General features: G+C 43.9%; 1 protein-coding gene across 2 annotated transcripts; it reads left to right on the top strand.

Annotated features, from left to right (window-relative positions):
* Positions 1-3,090: 3,090 nt before the first annotated feature.
* Fam50b (family with sequence similarity 50, member B) lies at positions 3,091-22,694 on the top strand. Of its 2 annotated transcripts, none has more exons than XM_006253827.5 (2): positions 3,091-3,652; positions 21,526-22,691. In XM_006253827.5, the coding sequence occupies exon 2, from the start codon at positions 21,614-21,616 to the stop codon at positions 22,619-22,621; it is 1,008 nt and encodes a 335-aa protein (XP_006253889.1). In that variant the 5' UTR covers positions 3,091-3,652; positions 21,526-21,613; the 3' UTR covers positions 22,622-22,691. The 2 variants fall into 2 exon arrangements, with proteins under 2 accessions (XP_006253889.1, NP_001100819.1); NM_001107349.1 differs by lacking the exon at positions 3,091-3,652 and adding an exon at positions 8,305-8,451 and having other exon boundaries at positions 21,526-22,694.
* Positions 22,695-23,102: the final 408 nt, after the last annotated feature.

Raw genomic sequence — 23,102 nt, 5'->3', positions numbered from 1 at the left:
GCAATCAGAATACAAGGTCTCTTTACCAGTGGGGTCTTTTTATCCAGGTCTAGTAGGTAGCCAACATCAGGAACAATAGCCGGTATTGTCTGGGGAGAGCCTTGAGGGATGCCTGGCTAAGAACATTGTAGGTAGGGAGGTAGCCTACCCATGATAGTCGAGTTTTTATTTAAGCAGTTTTATGGTTTCTGGGGGTATCTTTTTCTACTTATGCATGTTATCTTTTGTTCAAATTCTTTCCAGTCTCTACAGGTACACGGAAGTACACTAGAACTGATTGTCCTCATCCTGGCTTTATTATATACTTCTTCCCACGTTTCATGTCCCCATTGTGCTCAATCCATTCATTTTTCTCTTTCCTTCTGAATCATCCACAAAGTTAGATCTCTGAGTACAGACCATTTGTCAGCACAGATTGTCACAGGCCAAGACTCATGGCTTACTACTGTTGTCAGAGGTCAAAACTCACAACCTACTACTGTCTGTACTGCTCTTAACTCAGCCCTCTAGCCCCTCTTTCTTTCTTCCCTGTCTTGCTACATGGTGTCTGTGCTCATTTACATTATAACAGCCATGTCTGTGTTTGGTGTTCTTACTTGTGGTAGGCATTTAAAAGGCTGGGAATAATGCTCCTTTTAGTACCTTGTCTTGTTTGGCTGTTGGTTCAATCAGTGGGGGAAGCTCAGTGACTTGAAATCATGTGACTCTAGTGGACATGTGAGTCTGCACATCTTGTTGCAAATGTGCATAACACTTGTGCAGAGTTCAGTTCTGTGCCACCTTTGAAAAGAGGCTTGGCCAGAATACCTTCAATCCAATCCGTAATTGGATAAGCTGTTTTGCTGTTGCTGAAATTTATATATCAGGACAAAGGGTGAAGTCTGCCTGTTGTACTCTATGTGAGGGATTGCTGCTCTAATATCCTTTGCACCACTGGAACCAGGGCCTCTTGGGACTGTCTGCTTGGGTTGTTTCTTTTTAGAGCCTCGGACTATAGTTTCCTGAGTTTTTGCCAGCTTCTATTTTGGTTCCTTTTTTTTTTTTTTCGGAGCTGGGGACCGAACCCAGGGCCTTGCGCTTCCTAGGCAAGCGCTCTACCACTGAGCTAAATCCCCAACCCCTTTTGCCAGCTTCTAACACAGGGAGCACTGGGATATCCAGGCATAGAGCTGTTTAGCCTATCATGAATGGGTGGCAGCTTACTCAAAGTTTCTTGAACTTTTCTGTCCCGATCTTACAGGGAGCCTCTTTTTTAAATCAAATTATACAAACAAGCAACTTGAACAAAGAGGGGTCTGAAAAGTACACTGATACCTTGGGAATACTCCAAACAGCAACAACATGTTTTAATTCCACAGTCATATTTTATATATATATATATATATATATATATATATATATATATATACATATATATATATGTATATATATATATATTTCAGATGCTTTTCTAACTGTAAGGGTCAGAGGTTACCACAATATAAATGAAACCTTTTTGCAGAGAGGGGGGCCACAGTACCCTGAGGGCCCTGCTGAATTAATTACCATCTCAAGTCTCTGGAGAAGACAGTCCTGCCCAGCAGACAGTAGACTGTGCATCACACACGCCTCACCCATGCTTGTTTTCCTCGCCATATTTTCTACCTCATTTCCTTCCTTCTCATTGTCCGATTCTTCATATGTGGTCTAAGCTTTTTGGACCAAAAGAGGACCCATTTAGTGCAGATCTAATTTGTACTCTTTTCCTCGTGCCTTCCCCAAGCAATAAGAAATGGCAAGCCTATCCTCATCTTCTTTTCACATTGCCTTCTCTAAGTCAGTTAAGCGCCACCCACCCACCCCCTTTCCTCCACGTTGCCTGACAATTTGGAAACTAAGGTGAAGGTTGGCATCTGCAGTTTATTTTCAAATTTTCATTCTTTCTAATCAGGGTAAGTTCTAGAAAGAAGTTCAGAAGAGCAGACAGCTGAGCCTCAATTGTATGTCCCGGAAGGAGCAGTGAAATTTCTGCTAAACTCCCTTACAATCCTTTTCCATGTGCGTAACGCTCTCAGGGACTTCAGAGTATTCCCCGATTCATCAGTCATTCTAGGGGGTCCCTATACGTACGCCCTTGATGGGCCGCATTCATTAAGGAGATATATCACCCCTTAAGACATAAAGGAGGATAGCGTTACCAGGATTTCTCCCATGGATTTCCCCCACTCTCCCCCGGGGCAACTCGCTCAGCCTGAGAATCATGTCTTATCAACCAGTAGCAGACGCGTGGCAACCGCTGCTACAGCAAGGAGGCACACGGTTCCATACCACACAGAAAAGAATCACCACACCAGCATTGCCCAAAAATGCCCCACCCTCAGACAGCTTAGTTTTAGTTACATGTCTCATCACCCAGAACGAGGAAATTACAGCTGCTTCTCTTAAAAGAATGCCTTTCTAGATGGACGCCTACCAACCACCAGATGTTTGATGGAGTCAAACGTGCTCAGGTCTGAGGAGTTGTCAGTGCACTGATTGCAGTGCAGGACATAGCTGCTCGAGCTGGACATTTTACAGTGGGCATCAGACTGCAAAGAGAAATAGCCCAGAAAAGAAAAAAGCAATCAGTAAGCCTTTTCTGTGGGTATAACCAGCTCACCAGACTAAGCAGTTTCAAGAGGCAGAGACTGAGAGATGCAAGGGCCCTTCAGTAGGCAGGTTTTTAAATCACCTCACAGATTACAATGTTGTTAGTCACTGTGGTATTGGGTAGCTTCCAGGAATATATCCGACAGCTATTTAAAGAGCACTTTAAAGAATTGAGGGGTAATGTGGCGTATCCATTCCCAACAGGAGGCTGAGGCAGGAAGATTGGAAATTAGAAGCTAGCCTGGGCTGCAGAGAAGTCTCAAAAACAAAAACAAAAAACAAAAACAAAAACAAAAACAAAAAAAACAGCAACAAACATAGAAATTTGAAATCCCTTGAAATTGTATAGCTCATACATAAAAGAAATTACTAGGTTTCCTCCCACAGTGGAGGGCTTACGTTGGGTTTCCCCATGTTTAATAGTTCTAAGACAACAAAGAGCCATCCACTATGAAGGTGTGAGCTCTGAGATATTTTCTCTTTATTTATTGAGAAATAAAGTTCTATCATTTTATGTCCTTATAAAATTTTGAAATTAAAAAAGCTTTTCTAAAACATCAAAGCTATTCTGATCAATCATAGCACAGGCAAGATGGAGTAAGAACTTTCTGTTTCCTCTGTAGATAAGGTCACGAATGTTTTATCATATGAAAAGTCACGCTGTCAAGAGAGTGCCAGTATTTTAGACCAGTGCATCACATAAACTCCTTAGTAACAGCCTACACACAACAAACTAATCTCTAATAATCAAAGGCCCAAGTGAGCAACGGAAGTCCAGGAAAACTTCATGGAAGGATTAGCTTTCAGTTGTCAGGAGATCAGATGCTGGCAGCAGGGTTACATCAATCGGTCAGTCCAAGTTGGCAGTTATACATGGCCACCACCTGATTGGCCCAGTCTCTGTTCTGATTGGTTAGAACCTGCCCTAGCAGTTGGTCAATGTTTTGCATATTTGCCGTGTCAGTTAGAACAAACAATATCGCAAAAGTACCAGAAGGAAGAGTCTTGGCTCATATATCAAAAGGTGAGAGCTGGCTTGAATCCAGCTGGGGCAGATGTGGGAAGTAAAGCGCTTTAAACTCTAGTGAAACCAATTGTGAAGGAAGTTGAATGTTAAGAAAAGGAATTTGCCCATTATCTTGCAAGCAGAGGGGACTAATGAACTCTAGCAGTGACATAATACCAACATTTTTATTGTAATTTAGGAAGGCTTACCAGAATAGCTAAATGAGAAGAAATGAAGAAGATGACTTAAAGGGCTATCAAATATGCCCTAGGAAAATAAAAATTGGGGCTTGTGATCTATATTGGTTGCTTTTCACTGCTGTGACCAAAGCAAACCAAGGAGGGGGAAGGGGTTTATTTTGATGGATGTTTGACTTACATTTAATCATGATGAGAAGTTGGTAGATGCCCAGGTCATGTTGTTTCTATAGTCAGAAAGCCAAGGAAGATAAGAACTGTGTTCATCTGCCTTTCCATATTTCTCCTTTCTACTCAGTCTGGGACTCAAGCCCATGGACATGGTAATGCCACGTTTAGGATGGTTTATCTTTTCTCAGTTAAATCTTTTTGACAATATCCCCATAGACATGCCCTGTGTCTCCTATGATTCCAAATCCTGTTGGTTGACAAGATTAACTATTACATGAGAGCCCTGCCTGCTTAACTCAAGTCTGATACCATTAGCTTATAGCACTGAATACAGACTGAATACCCACATGTCCCTGTTAAGTTGCTCTGAACTGCATCAGTAGATGGTCATAGCCAAGTATCTTCATGCTAGATACCTGAGGCTATGTGTACTCTCTATCTCTGACCATTCTAAAGCAGAGGCAGTAAACCTGTCATACAGAACTGTTGCTATCCAGAATGACTATCAGCCCCAGAGACTAGGAGGCCTTAGATTAATGCTTTCATCATCTCATGATGCTGAGATTTATTTCCAAGGGCGTCCCAAAGTTCCTATAGAATCCAGCATTTCTATCCTGTAGATTTGGAGTGAAATGTGTTGGTCCCAGATTGACACTTCTAGATTGCAGTAGAATGTTTAAGCGGTAGGACCTAATGGCGACTGTGAGACACTGGTGTCCTTCTCTTTCTCTCTGCTTTCTGGCTGTCCTGAGTCAGCAGCTTCCCTTGCTAATACTCCTGCTATGACGCACTGCCTCACCACAGCCCCCAAATAGTGAGATCAATTGACCAGGAGGTGAAACTCTCAGAAACAGGAGCCAAAGTAACCTCTCTTCCCATCTAAGCTGGTCATCTCAAGTCTGTTGTTACAGTAATGAAAAGCTAACTGACGGAATTACAGTCTCATGCACAATGATGCTATTGTCTCTTTCTAAGGTAACACTTCTGAGATCTTATCTGCAGAGAGAGCAACAGGCTCCAATTCCGTCTTGCCTGTAATGTGGTTGATCAAAATTCTTTCCTTTCTTGTATGCTATGCTTTTTATTCTACCTGCCCAGCTTGAGGGTAGACCCTGACTGACTTACCTGAAGGGACAATTTACCATTTTTAACCATCATCCTGGCCACAATGAGTGGGCAAAGCAAGGAGACACCAATCAGGAGATCTGGGGCCAAACTCTTAAGGAATCAAAGAAGCCAGCATGTAGGCTCTAGAAATGGCTAGAATCATCTCATGGCTAATGAGTGGCAGCCTAAGGCGAAACAGAAAGGAGAGAGATTACTGAACTTTGGAATCGAACTCCTGCATAGTCCACGTGGCCTCACATAGCTTCTGATAAGTGCACTATTATTTATTTAATTTTTGTTTGGAAGCCATTTTGAGGCAGGTTCCTCCTGCCTGTTTGTAGAAAGGTTCTCAATTGCTAGCGTGCAAATATACTTCATAAGTTATAGACCTATGGATCATTCCCCTTTGCTAATTTCGCTATTGCCCATTGATAGCAAGAAGAGTGATGGGCCATGCAGTAGTTTGAGATAATATTATAATGCTTGTTTTGATTTTCTATCTTCTTTTAGAAAAAGAAAAAAAAACTAGATCCTTCATTCACAGCATGTTCAGAAACTGATCCCATCTAGAATATTTATGTGAAGAAACAAATAATTGAAGATAGAAATCCCACTTATTTTATATGTTAGTCAAATACATAAAAATAAAAACATAAAACTTGTTATATTGTAAAAATTCCCAATGTAAGTAAAGACATAAATAACAAACGAAATCGGCAGAAACTTATCTGACAGAGTAAAGGTTGGTGCTCTCTATGTACAGAGTTCTTGTAAATCAATAAGAAAAGAACAAAGCCACTATATTATTGAGATTTATTACAGGTAAGGTTTCGGGCTATCATTCAGTGGTAGAATGTTCACCTAGCATGTATTGAGGCCAGGGTTTTTCATCACCAGCATCAAAAAAGAAAATGGCGGGTAGTATTGGGTAACATGTACAATTACAAAATTTAAGCAACATATGATAAGATGCTATATTTAAGATTAAAGTCAGGACCATCACATTAATAATGGTTACCTATAATCACAACTAATGAACATTAAGCAGCAGAAACCCGAAGATTATTTCAGAGATGTATAATAATGATTAGAGTTTGGAAAGTCAACAGTAAGATGATGATAAAGTACATTGAGGTCATTGTCAAAGCTCAGGTAGCCACTTGAGCTTTATGATGAAAACAGGCATCTGTTGCTGGAGGTTACCAATGTACAGAATAATCCCACTTGCATTAAGATTTATGCTAACATGCGGACCCAAGTCTTTGAAGAAAGCCCTAACTGTTAATAATGGTTATTTCTCATGTTTAAGATTATTCAGAGGCCATTTTACAAAGCTGCCAAAAGAATTTTGTTTTATAATAAAGAATTAAATGATTACAAGTTAGGGAGAAATACAGGCTAGGAAATCTGTTCTGGGTATTAACAAAGTTGGGAGAAGAAAAGAAAGAAGTATAGAGGTGGGAAAGGAAAAATTCCCACTCTCTTGGAAAGCTCAAGAAAGTGTCTTCCTCAACCAAGAAACCAGCCATGGAAAAACTTTGCTGGGACATCCTCATATATAGAGATATGGTTTCTCAGCTCAGTCTACCTGCATGAGTTCCTGACAAAGTGGTTCAGAACTGGCTCCTTGGAAGGTCTGTGCAGTGGTCCCTAGAGCTTTAGCAGGCTCTATCTGTGAGGTCCAGTGACCTCTTCCTTCTCCTCCATTGCCTACCCAGTGATTTCTTGTCTGTCCCTGCCCTCTCAGTCCTGTGGATTTGCCTTTGGACTGAGTTGATAACACGTCGGCAGTCTTACGAGTGGATAAAGTCTAATTGGGATTGATCCTATACGATAATGCTTCGATGGAATTGCATCTGCTTCCCCACAAGCCGGGGTCTGTAGTCTCTCAATAGTAAGACCCCTCCCCAGGATGGCAGTGTAACACTAAAAGGCCATGGGCCATCTATCCATGTCTTGTGATGAACTTAAAATTTGATTTGTGAAAACATACTCTTGCCTGAATCCTAACCCTGTCCAAACCAAAGGGGCAAGAAAGTCTCAGCTTGCAAGTGTTCAGATGGAAAACAAACAAAACAACCCTGGGGCTTAAAATACTCCTGTGACCTCCTTAAACAGTAAGTGTGTTTTACTGTCAGTAGGCGAACCCAGCATAGACCCTTAGACCTCAGGCAATACGACGTCTACTCTGTCACACCGAACTCTAATCGCCAGGTGCAGAAGGTCAGAGCCCTGGTGATTTGTGATGATCGAACTTCGATGCATTGGTTCTAAATGGGGAACTGAAAATGAAACTGTGTCAGGGAATATCTTTACCATGACACCTAGAGTTGCTGATATTAACAGTATCTCAGAATCATGCAGTCAAATGGTACAATGTTTATTGTGCCTGCAACCTATAAAACATTTAGGACCTAGAGCAGGAAAAACGGAGGTGCTGTCATAGCAATGAGCTAGGTGACCTAGCAAAACCCCATCTGTTTATGAGGAATAATCCCCATTCATCTGTGATGAATAAATTATTGTCAACTTGATTGGGTTGAGAAGCACCTGGGAGATTACAAAGCCTACCTCTGGGTGTGACTATGAGGGCATTTCCCAGAGAGGATTAATTTATGTCAGAGGGGGAACTGCCCTGACCTACAGGCTGGAGAACCTAGAGGGAATTAAAAGGAATAGGGCAGGAGACTGATCACAGTGTAGGCCTTCCCTCTCTGCTTCCTCACCGCCCTAATGGGACCTGTTCAGCTTCACCTTAACCTACCTGCCTTAATGGGCAGACCTCTGAACCTGTGGGCTCAATAAATCTTTCCTCCTTTGAAGTAATTTATGCCAGTCATTCTGGGATGAAAAATTAACTCACCGTTCTTATCTAGTCACCCTGCAGTCCTGCTAAATAGATCCCTGGTCTGTGAAACTCTTGCACAGAGAAATTGCTGAATCCCAGCAAAAATGTGCACTTTGCCAAAGGCCCTCGGGCAATATTTGAAATGCAGTCAACTCTTAGCTGCAAACCCTGGGAACATGGTGACTGTGGTTGGTGATCATAGGGATAATTTCAGGATTACAAAATGTAAGAAGCAGCTTCTGTTGCTTAGTTTTTCATCAGTGTGTCCCAATAGCAGCAACAAAGGGATGGGAGAACTCCTTTCGGTTCACAGTTTCAAATTCAGTCCATGCTCACTTGGTCTCACTTGCTTGAAAAGGACATCATGGCAATGGGAGCATGTGGTAAAGAAAGCTATTCCCTTCATGGCCGGCCAGAAGGCAGAGCAAAACTGGAGAGGGGTGGATATAACATACCCACTAAGGAACCAACCCCAGTTACCCTACTTCCTCCAGGTAGGCCATATCTACTAATGTTTCTCACAAATGGAAACCGAACTTTCAATATACACGTCTGTGGGAGCACTTCTTCATGTCACCTGTTTAGAATTTCAGGATCCTTAGCATCACAGTTCTGTCAGGGAGGCCAAGGTGTGTGATCACTTAAAGCACATAGGCCAGTCCTACCTAACCCATGGGTGACTAGAGATAATCCTTTGGCTTGGCAGAAATTCTAGTTAATTCTTGTTACATTACAATACAGTAAAACACAGCTCTATTTCAATAAACTCTGAAACTCAGACATCTTATGAGTAGTGTGTGGAAGAATGGTCTTCCTGTGTCAGAATGGGCACCTCTGCTTGTCTTAGGGAAGCATTTGGGGAGATAGGTGTCATCCCCATTGACATCAATGGTATAACTATGTCTCAGCATACACCATGGATGGGGGCAAGCACCCTGGCTGATACTGCCCATTTGTCTTCCTGTAGTCTCTGAGATTATCAATGTTCTACTGGGTAAATTTTCTTCTGTTGGCACTATAAATTCACATCACACTGAGAAAATACTATTTTTAGAAATTTTAGCTACAGAACTGGAGTTGTAGATTAGTGGTCTAGACATTGCCTTCCTTGAGTAATGGTCAGGGTTTCGTCCCTAGTACTGAAAGAGAGAAGACAGTAAGGAGAGAAAGGGGGAGGAGAGCAGAGGAAGAAAGAAAAATGGGGAAGGAAGAAAGGAAGGGAGAGAAGGAGAAAGGGAGGAACATTAATTATGGTTACTTAAAATTGCCCATCTTGGGCTGGAGAAATGGCTCAGCAGTTAAGAGCACTGGCTGCTCTTCCAGAGGTCCTGAGTTCATTCCCAGCAACCACATGGTGGCTCACAACCACCTGTAATGAGATCTGATGCCCTCTTCTCGTGTGCAGCTGCACACGCAGATAGAACACTCATAGATATTAATAAATAAATATTTTTTAAATTGCCAATGTTAAAGGAAGTTCAGTATTTAGATGGGAATTTCAAAACAACTCTAAAATAGCTTGAAGCAAACCATAAATCTAAGTGGAGAACTATAAAACTTTTAGATGAAATCATAAGAAACCAATTTTATGACCTTGGTTTAAATACCAAAAGCATGGTCCATAAATAGACAACTGATAAGCTGGACTTTGTCAAGATTAAGACTTTTTCCTCTAAAATTGACACCTACAAGCCTAAAAGAAAGGTTAGAAAACCTTGTAGGCCATATGCCACGTGAAAGAATTACACTCAGACTGCAATAGGAACTCTCAACACTATCAAGTAGAACGGTAAAACACCATGCAGTTAAAAAACTATAAACTGTCAATTTTCAGAAATTTCCATTTCATATTTTCTGGACTGTTGAGTCCACGTAACTTATCTTTTTTATTAAAAAATTTATGTAGAGAGCTTTGCCTATGTACATACCTACAAGTGCCTGTAGAGGCCAGAGAGGTGTTGACTCCCCTGGAACTGGAGTTAGAGATGGTTGTGAGCTGCTCTGTGGGTGCTGGGAATGGAGCCCAGGTCCTCTGCAAAAGCATTAAGTGCTCTTAACCACTGAGCTATCTGTCCAGCTCCTGGGTGCATTTAATTGAAACTGAAAGGCAAAACCCAGGATGAGAGAGAATGGCTGTGCCTGATTGTGCACATGTCAAATCCATAGCATTGCACACCAGAAAGAGGTCATCTTACTGTAGTAAATTTTTAAGAATTGTTGTTCTGGGCTTCCGTATGTGTGTTTAGGTGGGTGGGGGATCCCACGTGCTTGCCACAACAGTCATGTGGAGGTCTGAGGGCAATCCTAGGGGCTAGGCTTTGCTTTCCACCTTGAGCCAGAATCTTTCTTCTTGTTTCTACAGCTGCATTGGCTGCAAACATCAGGTGAGCTGGCCTGCAAGCTTCACCGGTGGAGGAAGGGGGCTGTCTGTCTCTGCTTCCCTTCTCGCTGCAGGAATGCTGGGTTAGAGACCTGTGCCATTCTGTCTGGCTTTTGACGTGAGAATACAAACTTGGGTCACCAGATCTTCACCTGCTGAGCCATCTCCCCTGCCTTCACTATACTTAACTTTTTTTTTAATTTTATTTTATTTATTTATTTTTATTATTAACTTGAGTATTTCTTATATACATTTTGAGTGTTATTCCCTTTCCCAGTTTCCGGGCAAACATCCCCCTCCCCCCTCCCCTTTCTTATCGGTGTTCCCCTCCCCACCCTCCCCCCATTGTCCCCCTCCCCCCAACAGTCTAGTTCACTGGGGGTTCAGTCTTAGCAGGACCCAGGGCTTCCCCTTCCACTGGTGCTCTTACTAGGATATTCATTGCTACCTATGGGGTCAGAGTCCAGGGTCAGTCCATGTATAGTCTTTAGGTAGTGGCTTAGTCCCTGGAAGCTCTGGTTGCTTGGCATTGTTGTACATATGGGGTCTCGAGCCCCTTCAAGCTCTTCCAGTTCTTTCTCTGATTCCTTCAACGGGGGTCCTATTCTCAGTTCAGTGGTTTGCTGCTGGAATTCGCCTCTGTATTTGCTGTATTCTGGCTGTGTCTCTTAGGAGCGATCTACATCCGGCTCCTGTCGGTCTGCACTTCTTTGCTTCATCCATCTTGTCTAATTGGATGGCTGTATATGCATGGGCCACATGTGGGGCAGACTCTGAATGGGTGTTCCTTCAGTCTCTGTTTTAATCTTTGCCTCTCTCTTCCCTGCCAAGGGTATTCTTGTTCCCCTTTTAAAGAAGGAGTGAACCATTCACATTTTGATCATCTGTCTTGAGTTTCATTTGTTCTAGGCATTTAGGGTAATTCAAGCATTTGGGCTAATAGCCACTTATCAGTGAGTGCATACCATGTATGTCTTTCTGTGTTTGGGTTAGCTCACTCAGGATGATATTTTCCAGTTCCAGCCATTTGCCTACGAATTTCATAAAGTCGTTGTTTTTGATAGCTGAGTAATATTCCATTGTGTAGATGTACCACATTTTCTGTATCCATTCCTCTGTTGAAGGGCATCTGGGTTCTTTCCAGCTTCTGGCTATTATAAATAAGGCTGCAATGAACATAGTGGAGCACGTGTCTCTTTTATATGTTGAGGCATCTTTTGGATATATGCCCAAGAGAGGTATAGCTGGATCCTCAGGCAGTTGAATGTCCAATTTTCTGAGGATCCTCCAGACTGATTTCCAGAATGGTTGTACTAGTTTGCAATCCCACCAACAATGGAGGAGTGTTCCTCTTTCTCCACATCCTCGCCAGCATCTGTTGTCCCCTAGTTTTTGATCTTAGCCATTCTCACTGGTGTGAGGTGAAATCTCAGGGTTGTTTTGATTTGCATTTCCCTTATGACTAAAGATGTTGAACATTTCTTTAGGTGTTTCTCCGCCATTCGGCATTCCTCAGCTGTGAATTCTTTGTTTAGCTCTGAGCCCCATTTTTTAATAGGGTTATTTGTTTCCCTGTGGTCTAACTTCTTGAGTTCTTTGTATATTTTGGATATAAGGCCTCTATCTGTTGTAGGATTGGTAAAGATCTTTTCCCAATCTGTTGGTTGCCGTTTTGTCCTAACCACAGTGTCCTTTGCCTTACAGAAGCTTTGCAGTTTTATGAGATCCCATTTGTCAATTCTTGATCTTAGAGCGTAAGCCATTGGTGTTTTGTTCAGGAAATTTTTTCCAGTGCCCATGTGTTCCAGATGCTTCCCTAGTTTTTCTTCTATTAGTTTGAGTGTGTCTGGTTTGATGTGGAGGTCCTTGATCCACTTGGACTTAAGCTTTGTACAGGGTGATAAGCATGGATCGATCTGCATTCTTCTACATGTTGCCCTCCAGTTGAACCAGCACCATTTGCTGAAAATGCTATCTTTTTTCCATTGGATGGTTTTGGCTCCTTTGTCAAAAATCAAGTGACCATAGGTGTGTGGGTTCATTTCTGGGTCTTCAATTCTATTCCATTGGTCTATCTGTCTGTCTCTGTACCAATACCATGCAGTTTTTATCACTATTGCTCTGTAATACTGCTTGAGTTCAGGGATAGTGATTCCCCCTGAAGTCCTTTCATTGTTGAGGATAGCTTTAGCTATCCTGGGTTTTTTGTTATTCCAGATGAATTTGCAAATTGTTCTGTCTAACTCTTTGAAGAATTGGATTGGTATTTTGATGGGGATTGCATTGAATCTGTAGATTGCTTTTGGTAAAATGGCCATTTTTAGTATATTAATCCTGCCAATCCATGAGCATGGGAGATCTTTCCATCTTCTGAGGTCTTCTTCAATTTCCTTCTTCAGTGTCTTGAAGTTCTTATTGTACAGATCTTTTACTTGCTTTGTTAAAGTCACTCCGAGGTACTTTATATTATTTGGGTCTATTATGAAGGGTGTCGTTTCCCTAATTTCTTTCTCGGCTTGTTTCTCTTTTGTATAGAGGAAGGCAACTGATTTATTTGAGTTAATTTTATACCCAGCCACTTTGCTGAAGTTGTTTATCAGCTTTAGTAGTTCTCTGGTGGAACTTTTGGGATCACTTAAATATACTATCATATCATCTGCAAATAGTGATATTTTGACTTCTTCTTTTCCGATCTGTATCCCCTTGACATCCTTTTGTTGTCTGATTGCTCTGGCTAGAACTTCAAGAACCTTATTGAATAAGTAGGGAGAGAGTGGGCAGCCTTGTCTAGTCCCTGATTTTAGTGGGATTGCTTCAAGTTTCTCTCCATTTAGTTTATTGTTAGCAACTGGTTTGCTGTATATGGCTTTTACCATGTTCAGGTATGGGCCTTGAATTCCTATTCTTTCCAGGACTTTTATCATGAAGGGGTGTTGAATTTTGTCAAATGCTTTCTCAGCATCTAATGAAATGATCATGTGGTTTTGTTCTTTCAGTTTGGTTATATAATGGATCACGTTGATGGTTTTCCGTATATTAAACCATCCCTGCATGCCTGGGATGAAGCCTACTTGATCATGGTGGATGATTGTTTTGATGTGCTCTTGGATTCGGTTTGCCAGAATTTTGTTGAGTATTTTTGTGTCGATATTCATAAGGGAAATTGGTCTGAAGTTCTCTTTCTTTGTTGTGTCTTTGTGTGGTTTAGGTATAAGAGTAATTGTGGCTTCGTAGAAGGTATTCGGTAGTGATCCATCTGTATCAATTTTGTGGAATAGTTTGGATAATATTGGTATGAGGTCTTCTATGAAGGTTTGATAGAATTCTGCACTAAACCCGCCTGGACCTGGGCTCTTTTTGGTTGGGAGACCTTTAATGACTGCTTCTATTTCCTTAGGAGTTATGGGGTTGTTTAACTGGTTTATCTGTTCCTGATTTAACTTCGGTACCTGGTATCTGTCTAGGAAATTGTCCATTTCCTGAAGATTTTCAAGTTTTGTTGAATATAGGTTTTTGTAGTAAGATCTGATGATTTTTTGAATTTCGTCTGAATCTGTAGTTATGTCTCCCTTTTCATTTCTGATTTTGTTAATTTGGACGCACTCTCTGTGTCCTCTCGTTAGTCTGGCTAAGGGTTTATCTATCTTGTTGATTTTCTCAAAGAACCAACTTTTGGTTCTGTTGATTCTTTCTATGGTCCTTTTTGTTTCTACTTGGTTGATTTCAGCTCTGAGTTTGATTATTTCCTGCCTTCTACTCCTCCTGGGTGTATGTGCTTCTTTTTGTTCTAGAGCTTTTAGGTGTGCTGTCAAGCTGCTGACATATGCTCTTTCCTGTTTCTTTCTGCAGGCACTCAGCGCTATGAGTTTTCCTCTTAGCACAGCTTTCATTGTGTCCCATAAGTTTGGGTATGTTGTACCTTCATTTTCATTAAATTCTAAAAAGTTTTTAATTTCTTTCTTTATTTCTTCCTTGACCAGGTTATCATTGAGTAGAGCATTGTTCAATTTCCAAGTATATGTGGACATTCTTCCTTGATTGTTATTGAAGACCAGTTTTAGGCCGTGGTGGTCCGATAGCACACATGGGATTATTTCTATCTTTCTGTACCTGTTGAGGCCCGTTTTTTGACCAATTATATGGTCAATTTTGGAGAAAGTACCATGAGGAGCTGAGAAGAAGGTATATCCTTTTGCTTTAGGATAGAATGTTCTATAAATATCCGTTAAGTCCATTTGGCTCATGACTTCTCTTAGTCTGTCTACATCTCTGTTTAATTTCTGTTTCCATGATCTGTCCATTGATGAGAGTGGGGTGTTGAAATCTCCCACTATTATTGTGTGAGGTCCAATGTGTGTTTTGAGCTTTAGTAAGGTTTCTTTTACATATGTAGGTGCCCTTGTATTTGGGGCATAGATATTTAGGATTGAGAGTTCATCTTGGTGGATTTTTCCTTTGATGAATATGTAGTGTCCTTCCTTATCTTTTTTGATGACTTTTAGTTGAAAATTGATTTTATTTGATATTAGAATGGCTACTCCAGCTTGCTTCTTCTGACCATTTGCTTGGAAAGTTGTTTTCCAGCCTTTCACTCTGAGGTAGTGTCTGTCTTTGTCTCTGAGGTGTGTTTCCTGTAGGCAGCAGAATGCAGGGTCCTCGTTGCGTATCCAGTTTGTTAATCTATGTCTTTTTATTGGGGAGTTGAGGCCATTGATGTTGAGAGATATTAAGGAATAGTGGTTATTGCTTCCCGTTATATTCATATTTGGATGTGAGGTTGTGTTTGTGTGCTTTCATTCTCTTTGTTTTGTTGCCAAGACGATTAGTTTCTTGCTTCTTCTAGGGTATAGCTTGCCTCCTTATGTTGGGCTTTATCATTTATTATCCTTTGTAGTGCTGGATTTGTAGAAAGATATTGTGTAAATTTGGTTTTGTCATGGAATATCTTGGTTTCTCCATCTATGTTAATTGAGAGTTTTGCAGGATACAGTAACCTGGGCTGGCATTTGTGTTCTCTTAGGGTCTGTATGACATCAGTCCAGGATCTTCTGGCCTTCATAGTTTCTGGCGAGAAGTCTGGTGTGATTCTGATAGGTCTGCCTTTATATGTTACTTGACCTTTTTCCCTTACTGCTTTTAATATTCTTTCTTTATTTTGTGCATTTGGTGTTTTGACAATTATGTGACGGGAGGTGTTTCTTTTCTGGTCCAATCTATTTGGAGTTCTGTAGGCATCTTGTATGCCTATGGGTATCTCTTTTTTTAGGTTAGGGAAGTTTTCTTCTATGATTTTGTTGAAGATATTTACTGGTCCTTTGAGCTGGGAGTCTTCACTCTCTTCTATACCTATTATCCTTAGGTTTGATCTTCTCATTGAGTCCTGGATTTCCTGTATGTTTTGGACCAGTAGCTTTTTCCGCTTTACATTATCTTTGACAGGTGAGTCAATGATTTCTATGGAATCTTCTGCTCCTGAGATTCTCTCTTTCATCTCTTGAATTCTGTTGGTGAGGCTTGTATCTACAGCTCCTTGTCTCTTCTTTTGGTTTTCTATATCCAGGGTTGTTTCCATGTGTTCTTTCTTGATTGCTTCTATTTCCATTTTTAATTCCTTCAACTGTTTGATTGTGTTTTCCTGGAATTCTTTCAGGGATTTTTGCGATTCCTCTCTGTAGGCTTCTACTTGTTTATTAATGTTTTCCTGTGTTTCCCTAAGTGTGTTCATGTCTTTCTTGAAGTCCCCCAGCATCATGATAAATATGATTTTGAAACTAGATCTTGCTTTTCTGGTGTGTTTGGATATTCCATGTTTGTTTTGGTGGGAGAATTGGGCTCCGATGATGGCATGTAGTCTTGGTTTCTGTTGCTTGGGTTCCTGCGCTTGCCTCTCGCCATCAGATTATCTCTAGTGTTACTTTGTTCTGCTATTTCTGACAGTGGCTAGACTGTCTTATAAGCCTGTGTGTCAGGAGTGCTGTAGACCTGTTTTCCTCTCAGTCAGTTATGGGGACAGAGTGTTCTGCTTTCGGGCGTGTAGTTTTTCCTCTCTACAGGTCTTCAGCTGTTCCTGTGGGCCTGTGTCTTGAGTTCACCAGGCAGCTTTCTTGCAGCAGAAAAGTTGGTCTTACCTGTGGTCCCGAGGCTCAAGTTTGCTCGCGGGGTGCTGCCCACGGGCTCTCTGCGGCGGCAGCAACCAGGAAGACCTGTGCCCCCCTTCCGGGAGCTTCAGTGCACCAGGGTTCCAGATGGCCTTGGTGTTTTCCTCTGGCGTCCGAGATGTATGTACAGAGAGCAGTCTCTTCTGGTTTCCCAGGTTTGCCTGCCTCTCTGAAGGTTCAGCTCTCCCTCCCACGGGATTTGGGTGCAGAGAACTGTTTATCCGGTCTGTTTCCCTCAGGTTCCGGAGGTGTCTCAGGCAGGGGTCCTGCCGCTCCTGGGCCCTCCCCCACGGGAGCCCAGAGGCCTTATACAGTTTCCTCTTGGGCCAGGGATGTGGGCAGGGGTGGGCAGTGTTGGTGGTCTCTTCCGCTCTGCAGCCTCAGGAGTGCCCACCTGATCAGGCGGTGAGGTGTCTTTCCCACAGGGTCTGGGAGCGGAGAGCTGCTGCGGGCCTGGGATCCGCGGGCGTGGGACCTCCAGCAAACACAGGACGTGCCCGGTCCTAGATGAACTCTGCCTCTGTGTGTCCCGATCTCACCAGGCAGCTCTCTTGCAGCAGACAAGTTGGTCTTACCTGTGGTCCTGAGGCTCAAGTTTGCTCGAGGGGTGCTGCCCAAGGGCTCTCTGCGGCGGCAGCAACCAGGAAGACCTGTGCCACCCCTTCCGGGAGCTTCAGTGCACCAGGGTTCCAGATGGCCTTGGTGTTTTCCTCTGGCGTCCGAGATGTATGTACAGAGAGCAGTCTCTTCTGGTTTCCCAGGCTTGTCTGCCTCTCTGAAGGTTCAGCTCTCCCTCCCACGGGATTTGGGTGCAGAGAACTCTATACTTAACTTTTTATAAAAGATGTTGCCAACATCTTGCTCTATTTACAACAGTTTTAGCAAGATCTCACCTAGGAGATCAAGAGTCAACAAAGCTCCCTCACTTCCTTCTTTCTTCCCTCCTTCCCTCCTTCCTTCCTTTTTCCCCTTGAAGACTAAACTTTCAGTCACAACACCGAGACAAGAAAACCAGGAAGTCATGAGCTGAGAGTTTCACTCGAATAACCGATAATGTTGCAGAACGTGGTACTGCAGCCAGGGTGTGGGGGTCAGGGTACAGAATGAAGAGTTGATGTCACCAGTTTCAGCTGTGTGTGCCTGCTTGGACCTCAGCACAGAGCTGGCGCACCACCCCAAGGCTGGCCCAAGCTCCCTGCCCTCAGGTAGCACTTTGCAAGTGATAATCAGGAAAGCAGCTCACAGGACCTGTCAGCTGACTGCAGGTGTGTCACCACAGGTGTTTCTGAGAAGAAGATGACCACAATTTGCCAAAAGTTCTAGGCACCTGGGCATTTATTTGTGAAAACTTCCATAACTAAACACAAAAAAAGAGTGGTTTGCGTTGTGTGGATGTATAAAAATTAATAGGGGAAAAAGCCTTAGATAATAGCACATCCCCAATGATAACCAAAGATAAATACAAGGATACAGTAAGTAATGCTGTGAACACATTAGCCGTGTAAATTCTGCTCTTCTTTACAGCCATGCTTCCCCCAGAAGTGTTGGCCTTCCTGCTCACCAGGTCAAAGCTAGATTCAGATGTTCTCTAAAGCCTCTTAATGTCTTGGAATCTCATTTCCCGAGTGGGTCGGCTGCCGTTCTCCATCTACCTCAATACTCTGGTATTTCAGAGTAGACTCCCATCTCATTGTGAATCCCACAACTACCATCCTGGAGAGAGTAGCCCCAGGAACAGGATTTCCTGACTCCCACTCCACAGTTCCTAGGTGCATCAACCCCTCTGACACACAGAATGCTCTCCTGGGCCTTAGCATTGGCTACGTGGAGTGTGGCTTTCCCTGGGTCCAGGGCAAAGACCCAGGAAAGCAGCCACTGCTGCTCCCAGATGGGAGACAATAAAAGTTTGTAGGCGATCATTCATTTTTATGCTGTCTCTTGCCCAGAACAGAAACTCTCTGTTTTCAGTTTGGCAGAGCAGGACCACAGTGGTGTTAGGGCACCAATAATCCTCACCAGTGATATATTATGGAAAACAAGAGGAAGGGACTGGCAAAGGGCCAAGTTGCTTCACGGGCATGTTTTAGCAGGGGCAGAGAGTGAGCTCATCCTTCCTCTGACTTGGAACAGTTTTAAATGCCATTGGAAGAGCTGGAAAGAGGATGCAGAATGGAAAGAGGAGGCTGAACGACGTGCAGGGTCCACCTGCTTCCTCATAAAAATAACACTGCCATTCTCTGCTACAACAGTTAAAGTGACCATTCCTGACCTGTTTAAAACATTTACTTTTCTAGAAAAAAAAAAAACTATGATGCGGATGTGAGAAGAAGAAAAAAAAAAAAAAACTATGATGCGGATGTGAGACAACCTCCAGCGGGGCCTTGAGATTCAGCAGGAGACTTGGACCTTCGGGCTAGGATTGGGAGATGGGGGCCTCCTGGGAGCAGGTGGAGGTCAGCAGGTGTCGGCCTCATGGGGATTATATATTGCTGGTCTCCTGGTCTCTATTTCACACAGCCAGATGTAAGCAGGTGTCTAACCTCTTCCCTTGTTTCCTGTCATGTCTTGGTGTTGTGGTTACTGAGACTTACAAGCTGTGTTTCAATGATGCATTGTGCTGTAGCACCTTAGAGGCCCTCTGCCCTCCATCCATGTGCCCCTGACCTTGCTTCCTGGGGGAAAAAAAAGATTAAAGTCTTCCTAGCCTCAGATACCTGTTTCCCACCTGAACTTAAGTTTAGAGACCTCTTTCCCAGATAAAATACCTAGAGAATGTGCTGTGTTACAGTGATCTAGTAAAGCTAGTTCAATCTCTTTGCAAGGTGTTAGGATTCTGGTATCAAACAATGGCTATAAGAACTAAGAGGTGTGGCAGTGAAGGGTCCCCAGCCACCAGGGTAGAAATGACGAAGGAATAAGATCTCTGTTTTAGAGACACACTGGAGCAGAGTGGCAGAATTTCTAGGTGGTTTTACATCCTCATAGAGGCCTGAAGCCATGAATTTAAAGTGAGGCTGGCCAGCACTTTGTTCATTTTCTTGGTCAGTCAACTACCTGCGTTTAAGGGTTGAGACATACTCCAGGTTTAGCTAGGATTGAGGTTTCTTAGGTGAGAATTTCAGCAAGAATTGTGAATGCCTCAGGAAAAGGTTTGATCTTTGGTGGGTAGGAAGCCCAGAGGTATAGGAGGGTGCAAGGATGATGGGCAGGAGTCCTTTAGGTGTGGAGGTCTGGGTTAAAAAAGGACAGTTGGAATACGGACAACTAGAGAAGATGAATGCAGAGGAAGGGCTCAGGAACGTTAATATGAACTATTGACTGTGGTATGAGCTAAGGTATCGCTATGTGAATAAGGGAGTGACGTGGACAAGGGCAGTGAGGAGGTAAAGGTTCTGGGTGGGTCAGGCTGATGACACCCAGAATAGCAAAGGAGAAGGCAGCAACTGAGCCATGCGTCAATGATCTCCAAGGCCTTAGTAAAACAGGAGTTCAAACAGCATGAGCTTCAAAGCAGCTTGTAATATCACAGAAAATAAAGATGCTATTGGAATGGTGAAGAAATGTGTCTCACATTTAGGCTTTAGGAATGATACGGAATGTCAGAGCAAAACATAGCCATGTGGAGAAATGGCGTCCTCAGAGGAAACCTGGGCTTCAAGTCTACTCCAAGAAGATTAAAGAGGGACGATGTCCTATGAGTTTGCACTATGTTTGAAAGGGCATGGCGGACCAGTTTGGAGACTAGGAAGAGTTGGATAAGAGGATGTCAGTTGATTATGGGAATGAGAGTCCACTGAGTAAAGATGGGGCTGTAGAAAGGTAAGTGTTGGCATCAGGAACCGGCTTTGTAGTCAGGAACCAGTTATGGTTTCCGGTCACCCTCCGAATCCAGTGATGACAATGATGTCACCCCTATGCAACCACTAAAGGAACTGTGTGTCTGTTGCCATGGCAACCGATATACATTCATGCCCAGCCTCCACTTGCCGGCCCTTACCTGCTCTCAGCAGTGTGTGTGATTATGTCATGGCCCAAATAAAAGGCAGAGCCCCCTGACCTTCCCTCTCTCTTAACTTCTTCATTGCCCCTCTTCGTCCCTTTCTCCCCCAGTAAACCTCTCTTGTAAAACTGCGCTGGCCTGGTGCGATCTATCTGATGAGCCGCCATTCTAACAAAACAGTAAGGCAGTACTAGGAGAAAGCAGCCAATTCAAGTTGAGACCAGTTAAATTAGGAGACCTCTCTCCTCCTTTGGCTGAAGCACAGAGAAGGCATTTTGTACTTGGCCCATCTTTGCTGCATGCCGTTCCCCTGATGTCTTGTTTCTCACCTCAAGGGAGGGAGAGCTCAGTGTTCTTTTGCTTTCTGTGTACTTTAGCACTGACAAAAAGTGAGTTCCACTAAAACTCCATGCAAAAATCAGTCCTAAGACTTGTGCTAGGAATGAAAACTCCTTGGGATCTCCCAAGACCATAACATTAATGGGAACTTAAGCTAGCATTGTCACCCTCCAGGTACATGTAGGGAAAGCTCACAAGGGCTCTTTTACTTTCCTTGTTTCTGTCCTGCAGGAGTGGGGTCCAACAAGGGCAGGTGCTATCCTGCGAGGTCAACCTCCCTCATCAGGAGACAACAGTTTTCCTCTTGACCCTAGTTTTTCTGTGACCCAGTTCTCAGGATTCCAGGTCTAGGCTCTCTCATTGCTCTGCTCTTGGATGGCTGTACTTGAGCAGACACTGGGGCAGCATGTAAACCAACCTCTACATGCAAGCCCCTCAAAACACACCCTGTACTGATCCAGTAGTCACACAAGGCTATCTCAGTTTGAAGTAAAATTGCTCCTTTGGTGACAGTAGTTGCATTTCAAGAACTGAAGGGCCTTCTGTGGTAGTTACCACATTGGGTCACCCTGGAGACAGACTCATGAGAGAGGAAGTTCCATTGTAGGGCTCTGGTGTAGACCCTTAACGAATCAGCTGTGCTGGTCTGATTCTCAAGCGTTTTGTTTAGTTGTTGTTTGTTTGTTTCTAGCTGCATAATCTGTGAACTGACGCCAGATCCGGAAGGCTACCAGAAACAGGGACTGGGCAGGCCAAAGGCATTGCACTGAGCTGCTAGCATGGCGCAATACAAAGGTACCATGCGGGAGGCTGGCCGGGCCATGCATCTGATCAAGAAGCGCGAGAAGCAGAAGGAGCAGATGGAGGTGCTGAAGCAACGCATTGCAGAGGAGACCATCATGAAGTCAAAAGTGGACAAGAAGTTCTCGGCACACTACGACGCTGTGGAAGCCGAGCTGAAGTCCAGCACGGTGGGCCTGGTGACCCTGAATGACATGAAGGCCAAGCAGGAGGCCCTGCTGAGGGAGCGGGAGATACAGCTGGCCAAGAGGGAGCAACTGGAGCAGCGTCGGCTACAGCTAGAGATCCTGCGTGAGAAGGAGCGAAGGCGCGAACGCAAGCGCAAGATCTCCAACCTGTCTTTCACGCTGGATGAGGAAGAAGACGGTGACCAAGAGGATGGCCGCCAGGCCGAAGGTGCTGAGGTCCACAGTGGTGGGGCCAAGAAGAACTTGGGCAAGAACCCCGATGTGGACACGAGCTTCCTGCCCGATCGCGAACGCGAGGAGGAGGAGAACCGGCTGCGGGAGGAACTGCGGCAGGAGTGGGAGGCGAAGCGCGAGAAGGTGAAGGGCGAGGAGGTGGAGATCACCTTCAGCTACTGGGATGGCTCTGGCCACCGGCGCACAGTACGCATGCGCAAGGGCAGCACTGTGCAGCAGTTCCTGAAGCGGGCGCTGCAGGGGCTGCGCAGGGACTTCCGGGAGCTGCGGGCGGCGGGCGTGGAGCAGCTCATGTACGTCAAGGAGGATCTCATCCTGCCGCACTACCACACCTTTTACGACTTCATCGTGGCCAAAGCGCGGGGCAAGAGTGGGCCGCTCTTCAGCTTCGACGTGCACGATGATGTGCGGCTGCTGAGCGATGCCACGATGGAGAAAGACGAGTCACACGCGGGAAAGGTGGTGCTGCGCAGCTGGTATGAGAAGAACAAGCACATCTTCCCCGCCAGCCGCTGGGAGCCCTACGACCCCGAGAAGAAGTGGGACAAGTACACCATCCGGTGATGCTGAGTCCCAGTTTGGTGACCTTACTCTCTTATACAGAAAGTCAATAAATACAGAGGGTCTCCCTGAATCGATGTGTTGATTCTGTTCCTGGCATTGTTCTTCCGTGTTTTTAATGTTTCTGTTTGGGGTTCTCTTGTGCTCCGTGTGATAAGGGACACGTTTTTGACTAAGTGGGTTGTACACATTGACTTGGTGGGCCACAGACCAGGTTTGATTTTCTCGCTCAATGTCTCACTTGTGTAGTTGTGAGCAAATCATTGTGGTCAACTGACTCAGTTTCCCCACCCATACAAGGAAGCAACACCCCATAAGGCCAACACAAGGAGTGAGTTAGTATTCGTAAACACTCGGAACTCAGTAGATGCCTGCGGTTGTTTTTGTGGGCCTGGTTGCTTTACTAAAGAATGTCCACACAATCCATCTCTGAAATGTCAGGACCAGGGTAGACCAGACATCACTGGTGTGGCGATCAATGGGT

Source organism: Rattus norvegicus, chromosome 17 (genome assembly GCF_036323735.1).
Source record: "Rattus norvegicus strain BN/NHsdMcwi chromosome 17, GRCr8, whole genome shotgun sequence".
In the NCBI taxonomy this organism is placed as follows: Eukaryota; Metazoa; Chordata; class Mammalia; order Rodentia; family Muridae; genus Rattus; species Rattus norvegicus.
This window is presented reverse-complemented; position numbering and strand designations above follow the sequence as displayed.